The following is a 14,247-nucleotide window of genomic DNA, read 5'->3' on the forward strand; positions in this document are numbered from 1 at the left end:
AGAAAGGAGTGAGAGAGAGTGAGAGTGCAGTCCCCCATTGAGACCCGGCAAGGCAATAACTTTCTTCACCGACTTTCTCTCTGGCCATGTTTCTCTCGTCTCTCTATCCGCTTTGCGGGACCCGCGAGATTTGACCAGTTTCAACTCAATCACAGCAGGACGAACGCGTATTTTCCGCTACTGCGACTAGAGGAAACTTTTATTATGCTGGCGTAACCTTGCTTCTCATCGTGCCACTCCACTCCCCGGCAGTCCAGCTTCTGCTCCTGCTCCTGCTCCTCCTCCTGGACTGTCTTCGCCCTGGCCCGCCCTCTGGGACTCAAGCTCAAGTTTCATTAGTTGTGAACTGGGCGGGCGGGGGGCTGGGCGGTGAGTCTAACAATTTTCTTACTCTTAAATTAAAAACGATAATTGAAAAATGAACTCGTGTTGAGGAAGGCAGATGCCCATAGCGAGAGAAATATGGCGAAAATATTGGAAAATTCTTTTTCAAATGGCAATCATCAATGAGGAGGAAAAAGTAGCACATTTTTAATTGAATTCTCCACCCCACCTCCCCCCAGAAACATAAGCTCGAGAGCCGGTAAAAAGAAATTGGGTTCCCAGCCAGATGTGGGGTGGGGGTGTGGGGTTCTGGGGTTGTCCGCTTGGGCCTCGGGGCATCGGCAAACCCAGACATTAATCATTCAAATTGCAAAACGTCTTGCAGACCCCTAATGTGCCCGATTAAGCCTTTCAATCATTTTGCAACGCATCCTTGCTTCAGGCTCAGACGTATGTCTATCTGTATCTGTGTATGTGCGTGTGTGTGTGCGTGTGTGGGTGTGCGGCGGGTTATCTCCCCGAAATTGCCTTAATTTGTATAATTTGTAACTATTTGCATAACTTCTCCAATTCTCCGGCACCCAAATCATAATTTCATTCAACGCTGGTCCCCTCCCCCCCTCCTCCGAGCACCGAGAAACTAGCCCCCTCCCCGCCCACCAATATTGATTTATCTGTGATCCACTTACCTGTCCGCCCGGTGCTGGGGCGCCCACCGTATTTGCAATGGTATGCAGGACCTCCGCATACAGTTTCTCCTTCTCGTCCTGGCGGTCAATGGACTCCTCAGGCGCCGGCGGATCACGTTCATTTTCGGGATTAGCCTCGGCACGTGCCTCGGCGGCACGCGTGGCTGACATGCGACGATTTTCACGTTTCCAGCCGAGCGATGTAAAGTTCTCAAAATACGAGCCATCCGTTTCCTGTACTCTGTATCCAAAAAACGACGAAAAAAAATGGAAAAAAACAGATAAAGTAGGGTTAGCCATACGTGGATGGGGCACGAGAGAATGCAAGAGAAGGGGGCGGACTCCACTCTGAACTCCATTCGGGACGAGTAGTATCAAAGAATATTCAAATTGACTGCCTGTCCCTGTCAGTTCGGTGTCTGACTTTAATTGGCGCTGTCAATATGCTCTTCTCGGCGTATAAATGTGACATTGTCCGTACCGTACCTATTTCAACATTGATAAGGGTCGCCTGTTGCCCGGACTACGCTACCCTTGGACCTCGTACCACCACCACTCGGTGTATGCCCGCCCCAATCTCGCCCTGAGCCGCTAATTGTATACAAATATTCAGAAGTTTGCATATTTGATTGAAAGTTTCAGTGCGAGGGTGAGGGCGAGGGCGAGTGCGAGTGTGTGGGGCCCAGGCAGGCGGGAGGGTCCCAACTAGGCCTAGACACGATAGCTGGGATGCTCAACCTAATCATTTGATTTGCATGCCTCACCCACACACACAGCAGACATACTGCCAGGCCGTAGCATCTGTGGGGCAAATCCCCTATCCGAGCAGATGTGGCAGGGAAAAGTTGAGCAAAACTTTGCGCACTCAGCACGGGAAACAGCTAAGCGGCTTAACTTTGTCGCCGGCGTTGATGATTTTTTACGTTTACGTTACTTTTATGGGGCAAAAAAAAATACAACAAAAAACAAAAATAATCCCAGGCGATGACTCCTCGCAGTAGGCAACACTTTCTGTCGACGCCCTGAAATATAGGCAACACTTTTTGTGGGCACTTCTCTGACGCCCGACTCTGACTCTGGCACTGGCCCTGGCCCTGGCCCTGGCTACGTGTGGGTGGGGCGTGTGAAAATGGTCAACGTAATTGCCGTTAATGATAGGGTACACTGGGCAGACACTGTCCAGGACACTAACTGCATTGTTTTAAGTTGTACCGCACCCGGTACGCTGTCGCTCCCCCTCCCCCCCGCGGGGCCCCGTCTCTAGGAAAAGTTTTTGTGAAAAAATTTCATTTCAAACTTTTGCCGCGCAGTTGTTTATTTTGCTGTTTTATTTTCCTTCGTCACTGCCTTTGGTTTGCTTTGTGATTTCGTCGCTTCCAGAGACACTCAATTTTCGGTTTCAATTTTTTTGGGTTTAGGATTTTTCTCCACAATTTTTTGTGGATTGTATTTTTTGTGGCACCGGGACCGGGACCCTAAAAACGTTTCGTAGTGAAAGTTTTTTTGTGTGTATTTTCTTTGTTATTTATTTTGTCGCAAATATTTATTTTATATTTAACTTGCAGGTAAAAAAAAAAAAAAATCATTTGTCGAGGTGAAAAAGTTTTGTGCGAACCCAAACTTTGACACTAATTATTTATTATTTTGCCGTTAACTTTTGCAGAAAATGCACTTAAATTGCTGATGAATAAATTGTGCTATGATGAATTATTTTTTTGCGTGTGCATAATATTTAATTGAATTGAATTTTCGTTGGGTAAATGGCTTCTTTTCGCTGCATTCTAATGGATGCGGTGACAAACTAATTTCGCTCCAATTAACACTTGATGCATGAAATATGAGAATTTGCGAATCAATTGGATATTAATAAGCCGAGTAATTGTTTGGCTTTCACTGACAAATTAACCAGAAAAATGTGCGGTTAGATACCAACTTTGCCTGTGTATGGCAACTCTGGCCGGCGGACACCAAACAAGGCAAGTTGGCAGCCCGCAAGGCAATCGATGGCGTCGTTAATGAAGGAAAACAAATCTGTTTGTAAAAACCCTTTATCAGGAGGAGCTTGAGGAGTGCTCGAAGCTCCTTGGGGCTGCTAACTTGACTAATGAATGCCGCCCCCCTCAGCCCGATCATCAGAAAACACATATTTCTTGAAGCCATCATCAGGCGGGTCGCTTTTCCTCCGCCGAAAATCTCATTTCGGGCTTAATTAAATGTAACCTGTGATCCGAACTCACATTATGCGCACATTCTCGGGTTAAGCAGATGCGGTATTATGCAAAGTGGATGGCGCTCCGTTCGCTTTGTGTGCCACAAAGATGCTGCAGCTGCTGCGATAGCTGGCTCTCGAGGATGTTGCACCTGGGCTGGGAGGACTCTCTGGCTCGTTAAGAGCAATCAGAGTGCCCAACCCCAGCACACCAGTCTTAAACAAGCTCAAGAACAAGACACCCTACCCTCTCTATGTGGGAAGGGGTGGTTTTTCGGCGGGGGGTCGGGGTCTACATGTAGGTTATGGGCGAAAACTTTTCTACACTCAAAGGTTTGGCCCGCATTCGAAGGAAGTTGCCAGGCCAGCAGCAGCAGCAGCAGCAGCAGAGGCAGCAGCATCCCTCCCCCTCGTAGGTGGGTGCGAAAGTTTCGTCGGGAAAACTCAGAGAACTTTTCTAATTACATAATTATGAAGGTCGAGAGCGGTAAAGTTTTCTTTTGGGCATTCGAAAAAACAAATCGAGAACACAACTGAAATTGAAGTACATTAATTAATTGGTAAATAATTCATTTTAGATTTCCATTGAGTCGCACTGTACCTGCACCCCGTACCCCGTACCCTCTACCCTCTACCCTCTAACCTGTGCCGTGTGCCCTTTCTGCCTGCCATACTGCTTATTTATGGGCCCAAAAGCAGACCTCAAATCCCTAAAGACGCTCATTATCCTTCGCTCCTCTGTCTCCCTCTCACTACCCTCCCCTCTCTCTCTCTCTCTCTATATATATGTATATATTCACCCACTTGCCCTCTCTTGCTGTTTAATTTATGCATTTCACATTCGAATACCTCTGTCTGTGTGTGCATGCCTGGGTAAATATCTGGCGGCAAGTTGGGCGAAATATTAACATTTCTATCCAAAGGTTAATTACCGCCGGTAAACACGACCCGGACGGGACTTAGGCCCGTTCCCGTTCCGGCCCCCGTTCAGACAGACATTTAATTTCGAAAATCCATTCTAGGGCGCTGGATCGCAGCGCTTCTCGCACATCAACTATGCATTAGGTGGCCATCGGCTGGCTCCCTTTGGATGAGTTCGGACTTACCCGGAATTGGAGCGTGGGTCCACCTCGGGCCAGCTCAGGCGACGCTTGCAGAAGGCCAACGGTGGGCGTGGCGGCGGATCCACTTGGTGCAGCGGCGAGTTGCGTTGCCGGAACGAGCCGGTGCGCGGCGGGGCGAGGCATTCCAGGGCGCGCGATTGGCGACGGGACTGGGGTGTGCCGCCGCTGCCGGAAGCGGATGTGGAGGTGCAACCAGCTCCAGTTTTGGGATAGCCTGCAAAGGAGAACGAGAGGCTTTGAGTTGGGCAAAAGATTAGTTTGGAAAGCATTTGGAAGCCCGGCCCCACAACTCCCGACACATGCAAATTTTGTGGCCGTGTGGCACGAAAGTCAAATGGGAAACGAGTCCCAGTCAAAGTCAATGTGCAGTGCAGTGCAGTGCGGTGTGGTGCGGTCCGTGCGGCATGAAGGCGATGCTCAAGGCAAACGGCAAACGGCACTGCAACCGCAACCTTGACATGCATCTGTGCGGCTGCTGCGGCGACTCCCACTCATACTCAGGGTCCTGTACACAGTCCTCTAGTTCCCACAGTTCCCCCACAAGGACAATGGCAGTGGAAGCCCTACTTAGAACTAGGATGGGTACAAACCATTTCTGCGGCTTCGGCAAGAAAGATTTTTTGGGCAAGGCTAGGGATTCCGCCTGCTGTATTCGCAAAAAACTGTTCAAAACTGAAAGTTGGACTGGACTGGAATCCAAAGAGCTGCTAAAAACCCACAAGGATACCCACCCGTATAGACAGCCAGCAAATGCGCTTACACGCTGATGGCTTTCGATGGAGATTTACCGCCTCGCCCCCGTCGCCAGTTGTTTTCTGGCCAAGACAAACCGCCCGTTCGTGGCTCGTGCAACAAGATAAGCCAATTTCAATTTTGATTCAAATGCTATAGAGACGCCACTGAATCAAAACTCAAGCAAATGCCAGTGCCGCCAAGTCCATGTGGGTGTCGACGCTTGGATAGTTTCGCAGTTGGCGGTTTTTGTGGCCAGGACACGCCAGTACTCGCTCGGCACTCCGGCACTCCGGCACTCCGGCTCTCCGCCTCCCTGGCTCTTTGTCTTGGCATTGAAATGTGTTTGCATTTGCCAACTGCGACAGAAACAACAAACCGAACATCGTTTAGGTTAGCAAACAAGTTTTGCATAGCCAACAAGAAGCCGCACAAGAAGTCACATATGCATGTTGATTGCTTTCGCTCCACCAGCATCAGCATCAGCACCAGCACCAGGGGCAGCATCCCGGTCCCTGGCATCCCACTGCTCCAGCCTGGAGCTGCGGATTTGTCTGTACATTTGTGGATGCCCATATATACGCGATGGCGTGGCCAAACATTTGCGAAAGCGAAACTTTGGTCGCATTTGGTGCCTGTCCCCGCCCAAGATACGAGTATGTAATGTAATTTTCATATTGCGACTCGATAACGCCTGGCGGATTCAATAAACTTTTCCATGTTCTGCCATTTCGGGGGTCCACACACACAGCCTCCAACGCACAGAGAGATTGTTCTTATGTGTGTTCTGGGGGTTTATAGACCGCAAAGTTTTGGCATCTGATGGAAAAAGTGAATGTGGGAAGCAAAGGTAAAAGTAAAAGTAAAAGTAAACGTAAGCTTTGCTTTCCGATGAATTGTAGTTTCTTTAGAGCGATTTATATCCCAGTTTCCACTTGGGGAATTGAAATTCAACCTCCTGTTTCTATGGACCACCGGAATGAATCGCAGTTCTGCAATTGAGGATTCTAGGAATCGCCATTAGAACCTCAATAAGCTGTCACTGCTGCCAGCGCTTTGCCCTCGGACCCTCGATGTGTAGCATGTTCCAGGAAAAACTCACCCAGCAATGGATTTGTGGCATTCGGGTTGCCGATTACCACGCCGCCGGATGGATAATTGCTGCCGCTCGCTGTGGCTCCCACTCCTGCGATGGGTGTGGCCGGTGCCCCATAAACGGCAGCTGCACCCAGTCCTATGCCCAGGCCACTGCCAATGCTCGTCTGTTGCTGAAGCGGTGGGTGGCCGTGTGGCGGCTGCTGCTGCTGCTGTTGCAGCAGCAATTGTTGCTGCTGCTGCTGCTGTTGAAGTGGCAACGGCAGTGGCAGCGGCTGTTGTTGCAGCTGCTGCTGCGTGGCAAACGGTGGCTGAGGTGTAGCGGCAGCGATGCCACCAGGTGGGACGCCGCCAACGCCGCCCGACTGCTGCTCGCTGGACTCCTGGCGGGAGAGGGAGAAGCGTCGATTGCCGAGTCCCAGGCTCGAGATGCCACTTGTTACATACTGCTGCATAGAGCTGAGGAAACTCATGGCGGCATCTGGCGCTGCCCCTGCCCCGGCCCTTGCTTTATTTCGTTCTTATCACTTGCGTAATTGGCTTAAGTTGCTGCTCCTTCTCCTGCTGCTGCTGCTCCTTCTCCTGCTCCTGTTTCTGTCGAATCCCTTTGTGAAATTAATCACTTGGAAACTTTCTGCGTATGCAAAGCCTTGGCTCTTTCCCTGGCTCTGGCTCTAGCACTGGCTATGGCAATGGCACTGCTTGTGTATCTGTATCTGTATCTGGCGTCGTTATGATTCACAATTATAAATTGGTCCGATTCGGGGCCTAGGCAGCAGGCTCGAGCTCTGGCTCTCCTCCCTCTCTGGTGGCAGCTCTCGTAGGCTCTGGAAGGAAGAAATTAAATGTTTACTTAAGGTGGAACTTCTGCTATCCTTCGTCTGAGATTTGTGTGCTGTGTTATTTTTGGCAATAAGTGAATTCCTGCCGGGGCTTAAGACCGCTCTAAATACGGATATACGGCGCTCATAAATATTTTCGTGTTCCGATTAAAAGCAATTAGAATAGACCAACGGCGGACGGGCTAAGAGTTGGGAACGATTTTCTCCGTGGGTTGCCCCAGACAGCATTCCCTTGGCCCCTCCACGTAGCATACTTTTCAGGGGAAGCACTTTTACTGAATGAACACCAAAACAGAAAAAACAAAAAAAAACTTAATTAAGCCAACTTTTTTAGCCACTGCAGACCTGCAGACCACCTCCCTGGCCAGCTTCTGTCAGTCGCCTGCCTGTCTATTTGTCTTCGATTCGAAACGTCAGCATTTTCGTTGGCTTATAGGAGCTTTTTTTCACAGCCAAAGCCTGTGCAAATACGGGGGAAAGGGAAAGGCGATTGCATTTAGGCTTTTGTCGAGTGTATCGATTCATAGGATCTATCGATTGAGTGGAGTGTGGAGTGGAGTGTGGAGTGGAGTGAATGAAGTGAATCATTGTCGGAGCCTTCGATTGATTGGTGAATCGTTTTGCTCACTTGTCGGCGGTGGCTCTTAATTGAATTTCTTTTGAAGTTGCGCCTCCGCACCAGACACTCTCTCTATCTAGCTATCTCTCTCTCTCACCCAATTACCGTCTAATCAGCCGGTGGCCTAATGAGCCATTTTGGGGGTTCACGGCTAATCGATCTGCATGAATAATTGGACCAACACACAGCAGCACCTGCCTGCCTTGAACGGGTCGTAAATTAGCTGCCATTTCAGCTCTGGTTTTGGCCACCAGAAAATACTAATAACAATAATTATACGACCAAAAATAAACGCAGCAGCAAGCACAAAAATAGTTAATTAATTAGTTTGTCGGTTTGGGCCCTCATTTATGGATGAGCAAATGGTTTGGGCCAAAATGAAATTGCAAATTGAACGCCGCTTGGTACTGCTTTTTTGGCCATTTTGGCCAGAACGTGACTGGCTTACTGGGCTAAACAGTTCATTCACGATTTCACCATGAAAACGTGGCTGGAAGCGGACACACTCCACACTCCACTCCACAGAAGTAAAAGAATCGAGAACCCAGAGAGTAAATGTGAGAGATTGGTGGGAGAGGGGAGTACTCGTATGGGTGGGGAACAGAAGGGGAGTGCAAGCAGATGGCAGCAGCTTCGATCAAAGCAAAGGAATGAAATGGCACTAGATTATTTACAGAAAGAGAGCGTGGGCGTTAGAGAGAGACGGCAAAGAGTTCAGAACAGAGAGTAAATGTGAGAGAGTGGCGTGAGAGCGTGCAAACAGCAGAGGCCTTGATCAAAAGGAAAAGAGCGAGATGGCAGGAGTTTGAAGAAGAGAGCGTCAACGCAAGAGAGCCTCAAATAACGGGTCCCTACAGACCGCATGGCAAAGATCATTGATAAAATATTAATTAAATTGAATTGTTGTCGATTTAGTGATGTAAATACCCCAGAAGACCACAGAACAATTTCAACCAATTTCAGCCTGCGAACACGAGTTGATTCGGGGGAGACTTTCAGCCCAAAATGCCATGTAGAAGAGTGTAATTAAGCGCACTCGTGGACAATGCAATGCATTCTGTTGTGCTTTTCCTTTCTCTGTGTGTGTGTGCGTGGAGTGGCTTTAAATGCAATAAAAGCATGCGTGGGAGTGACGCACCAGCAGCATTCGCAGTGGATTTTACTGCTGGACCAGAGCCCAGTAATGCCCAGTGGGAACTACAGTTTGGCAAACAGTTGGAAGCCAGCAGCAGCAGCAGCAAAAAAAAACACAACGAAGAACAGCAATGATTGCCATTTGTAAGCCAGTGTGTTTGTGTGTAATCAGCTCGTTCATGCATGACCCCCGGAGCCCCTCCCTTTCTAGCTTCCGAATGTTATTCCGCTTGTGCTGGTGCCATAATTAGCGGACTCTGAAAATAATTTGCAAACCATTTTTGTTATCTCTTTGTCCGTGTGGTGGCGCGTTGTTTGGTTTTGATTTCCCCTACCCCTCCCCACAAGGGGTATAATGATTTTGACCGGTAATGATGGAAATGCTGAAAAGGGAAGGCAGATTATTATCGGAGGAATGCGCTCCTGTAAGTTCTATAAAAACTAGACCTAGATCCTTTTTTCTACTTCATAGAGTATATAAGGAGGGTATCCAATAGCCTTGACCCTCGCGGCTTGCTTCTCTTCTTTCGAGCTCTGATTTGCTGCCGTTTTTGTGCTTTCCAAAATGCTAAAAATAAATCAACCGGGGCACAAAAGTTGATTTATATGGTGCACGTAAAATTGCCATTAGGCGACAGACAAATGTATCGCAATTAAATGAAATGGAAACGATGGCAATAGCAATAGCAACAGCTGTCCCCCCACCCCCAGCCCCAGCCCCAGCCCTAGCCCGCACCATATGGGAAGGGGGAGTGGATAGAAGAGAAAGCGAAGCCAACTTAGACTTTAATTAAGATTAATTAGTCACTAGCCAAGCCAAGCCAAGCCACGCCAAGCCAAGCCAAGCCCCCATTGGGGGTAGTACTAATGTATGCCATAAAGAAGGGGCCAAACCGAGTCGTTGTTCCTTCAATCTATTTAGTTTTTATTAATGATTGCGTATACGACATGTGTGCGCCGGAGTTTTGTGCACGAGGATGAGTGTGCTGACAGCAACCCTTATAGACAAAAGTTTGCGCTCGAGTGGGTGTTGGGGCGGAAAGGACTAAATTAAATGTGGATTGCACTAATGTGACTTCCGGAATATACTGCTGGGGGGAACTGTCACAATGTTGCGCTCTCTCTTTGCCTTTCTCCGTCCATAATTATCTTTTTCTGTCCAAACAGGGAGATGAGGGTTTCTTCCTGCCTGCCTGCTGTTGGTTTTGCCGCATTCCAGTCAATTCTAGACACATTCTGTGACTTGATTTGGTTAGCACACACACACACATACACATAATTGAAAAGCATTTCATTTCATGAGGCCCACCCACCTGTGCCAACAATCTTGCGGTGGAAAAAGTTGCGAAAACCAAATAGAAGAGGGAAAATTGAAAATTGAAAACAGAATTTCGCGGATTCAGTCAGTGGAAGTTGAGATACGCTTACCGGAAGGGTACTACTACCAGCCATAATACGAATAACGTATACTCCGAGTGTTCTGTTCTAATAAACCCTTGGACGATGCTTTAATGTGTATTCATATGCATATCCTGCCCACATCAGTACTATATACCCTTTGCTCTTGAGGGAATCACAAAGCCACCGCTAAATATGAACAGGTCTGGGGCATAAATCCCACAAAGGAAAGAAATCCCCCCCCCAAACTCTCACACACACGCACACACATGCACACGCGCGAGCTGGGGGAGAAAAAAAAAGAAGCAATTGTAAGGCAATTTCAAAGGCGAAATTATTATGTCGCTTTATGTCATTTTTTTCCGCCAAGCCAAGCTTCTCCAAGGCAACCAGCAGATGAATGCGGTTGGCGCTCCCCCCCCGCCAGTCAAAAGCGGGAGCACGGGTGGGTGTTGGGGGAAAAAGACCTGCGACTGGGGTTAAGGGTAGTACGTGAAAATGACAAAGCAGCTGCTCAACAACAAACGGCAACGCATGCTGTGGCATAAAATTTATTTTCACTCCTGTCCTGCCCGGTCCTGCCCGGACCTGTCCTGTCCCCCACATGATATGTGGCTTTAAAGATCAGGGGGGTGTGCAGGGGAGCAGGGGAGCGGGGGGGGAAAAAAAACCTCATTTACATTGTGGCAGATACGCCGGATTCGACATCTCAAAAGGCAAATGGGGGGGCTGGGCAGGGCAGAGCAGGAAAAACCGTGAGCCAAACAAATGTGCGCCATTCAAATGTCTTGCTTAGTCGTGTGTGGGCGTGGCAAAAGCATAAATTACTTCATGCACGAGCGGCCGGGAAGCGGGGGAGAGGGGGAGAAAAAGAGACACGGTGAACAGAACCGGAGCCTGATTCTAAGCTGTGCAACAATTATGAGGAAAATGGAATTTAATTGCCACCAGCCATAGGATAATGGCACTACCGCGTGGTCCACTATCCTGTGGCGGTCATAATCCTCGCAATGGAACAGGAAACGCTGATAGATTATCAGTCAAACATCCAGTAAAGTACGGGCTGTGGGTGGGCGGGGGGCGGGGGAGTGGCATCCATGGCAACGGATAGTTGATGAAATGAGCGTGAATTGCCTGAAACACGATGCAGAAAAAAAAACCCTTGCACTTCTCAAAGAGAAAGAGACAGAGAAAGAGAGAAACCCATGTACATTGCAGCAATGGGAGCCACCCACTCGTTGAGCTTCTCGTTTTTCCGCATCATCAGCATTGGCATCATCATCATCATAAATCACCAGACTGCAGCATATGCATCACTTTCCACACTTTCATTCAGCAAGCTCTTTGTTTGCCTTGGCAATTTGTAGTCAGCATGTAGCCCGAGAAGAAGCAGAAGCAGAATCAGAAGGACAAGGACAAGGACTCCCACATACTATGCTGTACACTGTCCACTGTCCACTGTCAAATGCAATAAACCAGAGCCTTTTGTGTGGGCCACTACAAGATGCTGGAGCTGGACAAACAGCACTAGCAGCAGCAGCAACAGCAGATACGACTTGTACCATGTACCCTGGGAGGCCCATACACAATGAGGTGGCCAAGGAGGCCATGAGTAATGTGGCCCGAGCATGCAAAAGTGCCGAACCGGAAGCCCAAGGACCGGACTGTCTTGCCTTTGATAAATGCTTCACAGGAAAGGGTCACCTGCCTGCCAGCCTGCTAACCTGCCAGCCCGCCTGTCGGGTAAATTGCTTAATTTGTTAAGGACCAAACAGGGCCACACACACGCAATTTTCGGGCAAATGCAACACAAATTCAATTATCCGGCCCGTCTGCAGCCGTCTCATCGGCTATTAATTACAAAGGCAGGCAGCGAGCAGCGAGCAGCAAAGAGAGCGGGGAGGAGCTCCAAAAACTGTGCACTCAATGCACTCAAGGCTCCAACAAATCCCGTATTGATTAATTGCCAGTAAAAGCAACGTTTCCCAGGGCCGAGGAGGGTCCAGGGTCCGGGGTCCCCCTTTAGGGAATTTTTCTTTTAATTAGCAACGCAGCAGAGAGTTGAGAAAAGGCTGAGCGGAGCTCTTACAACTTTTGCGAAAAGTTTAAGGCAAAACTTTGAGCGACAAGGTGTGTTTTCTGTGGCTCGGCTTAAGATCTAATTAAATATTGCCTGGCATTTCAATCAAAATTTCCATATGAAAGGCAGTCGCCCCCCGCTCCGTGCCTCCATTTTTCGACTATGTCTCTGTGGAATGTCCAATTAAAACTATCAAATTACGTATACGCCATGTGAGGCGTAGCCGGGATGCCTAATTACGAGAGCAGGCAGTGTTCGGTGGAGACTCTTGAAGGCATCCCATGGCTCGAATATCTACTCTCAAATCATCCACTCAAAGGACATGGGATCCGGCTGTTTAATGTATTTGCGGCGAGGACAAAAATGTGTGTTTTGGCAAATGAGGAGGAATACGCGTGTGTCTCGCCCCGGAAATTGGAGGCGTGTCAGCACTACGCACTACCCCAGCACACAAGCGAGAAGCGTGCATAATTAATGCGACTGTTGGAGTGTTCTATGTCGCCTAATTGTCAAGTGTGGCTAGACCGCAGAGCGGGAGAGTGGGTGGGCGGGCGAGTGGAAGAGGAGCCGCAGTACAGCATCGAGAGCCAATACTTAATTGTTGCCTTTGACATTGCAACAATTCCAAAGTGGCACACCAGCCACTGGTCCCTGAAGCAGGATCCGGTTGCAGCATTAATTACAAATTCCGAGCACGCTTCGCCCATTCAAAATCGATGGTTAGGACGGGCTCGGATGGCCCAAATTTCGTCTAAAGTGTGGGTTTGGGCTTGTAAACTTTCGATAAACTCTTTATGCTGTTAATTAATGCATGAAAGGGGTATACAAGTTTTTCCTTGAGAGCTTCTCCTCCCTTCCAGGAGCTGGGTGCCCACTGAACTTGAAAGTCACCTTGCGCTCACCCACAGGTTCTTCTTCGCTTTGATGCGTTTTTTGACGCCAATCAAAGCCAAAGGATGGCATATCCCTCCTACACCCCGTACCCCATTCGATTGTGGATTCTGGAGCATGGACTCCCTCATGTGTGTGCTGTGTGTCTGTGCGTCTAGGGACGCTTTGTTTGCCTCTGACATGTCAAACAACAAAAGCTGGAGCCAAGACGAACGAAGACATCTCCTTGCAGCAGACGCAGCAGCAGCAGTAGCAGCAGCTTTAACAGCGCCACATTGTTGCAAATTACAAGCAAATCCAGAACGGCTCAATGCACAAAATGTACTCGCAATGGGGCATTAAGAGCGGCAGATAGGGACACGGCCAGACAGCGACAAATAGGAGGGACAGAGAGCGAGAGATAGAGAGTGGGTGAAAGGTGAGGATGGGTTATGGTCTTGCCAGACGTTCAACGTTTCCAGCTCGTTGACTTGGCTTTAAGTTCATTTTTACTGGGTTAGCAAAAGGCCATCATAAAAATTGCTTTTCAGCTTCTGTTCTCTTTCTCTTTCTGTCGCCCTCCCTCTCTGTTCTTTTCTTGTTGGTGGCCACACTGGGACGTCATTGCCATTGGCCTTTTATTCGTTTTTGTTTTTGGCAGCCAATGCCAGGTGTCCCCCCCTTTCACTTTCCCTTTCCCTTGCGCTCTCCTGCGCTTATTCGCAAAGGTCCACAATTATAGGCGCTTCACACAGCTTATTTATGGCAGGTGCGGGGCGGGCGGTGTGCACACAAAACACGCATACGCCGTGTTGCCCGCTCATGCATACATTTTCGCATACAGCCTCCCCCTCCCCCTGCCCCTCCCCCCGCTGCGCGTTTTGCAGGGAACATGCATTTTTTTGTGTACTGCATTTTCCGCGCTTTTGTTTGCTTAAACGCTCGGTAATTAAAAAAGTGCCGACGGGCCATGCAACATGGGGCAGTGGCAGTGGCAGTGGCAGAGGGGCACCGGAAATTTCCAGGATGCCTGGCAATTTCCAAACATTCTGTTGGCCAATTATGGGCATAGTTTGAAAGTTTAATATTTAATTGGTTTGGTTAAATATTTCCGAAATTGTTGTCCAACTT

At 48.8% G+C, this 14,247-nt stretch overlaps 1 protein-coding gene across 6 annotated transcripts in view; it reads right to left on the reverse strand.

The window, feature by feature from the left end:
* unc-13-4A (BAI1 associated protein 3) overlaps positions 1-14,247 on the reverse strand; it is a 54,117-nt gene that overhangs the window by 11,809 nt on the left and 28,061 nt on the right. For all 6 annotated transcript variants that reach the window (XM_033384669.1, XM_033384668.1, XM_001352645.4 and 3 more), the window contains 3 exons: positions 6,181-7,000; positions 4,329-4,560; positions 1,014-1,254 (listed from right to left, as the gene is read on the reverse strand). In XM_033384669.1, coding sequence (XP_033240560.1) covers positions 1,014-1,254; positions 4,329-4,560; positions 6,181-6,646 — 939 coding nt within the window. In that variant the 5' untranslated portion in view covers positions 6,647-7,000. The remainder of the gene's footprint in view (positions 1-1,013; positions 1,255-4,328; positions 4,561-6,180; positions 7,001-14,247) is intronic.

Source organism: Drosophila pseudoobscura, chromosome X, assembly GCF_009870125.1.
Source record: "Drosophila pseudoobscura strain MV-25-SWS-2005 chromosome X, UCI_Dpse_MV25, whole genome shotgun sequence".
Classification (NCBI taxonomy): domain Eukaryota; kingdom Metazoa; phylum Arthropoda; class Insecta; order Diptera; family Drosophilidae; genus Drosophila; species Drosophila pseudoobscura.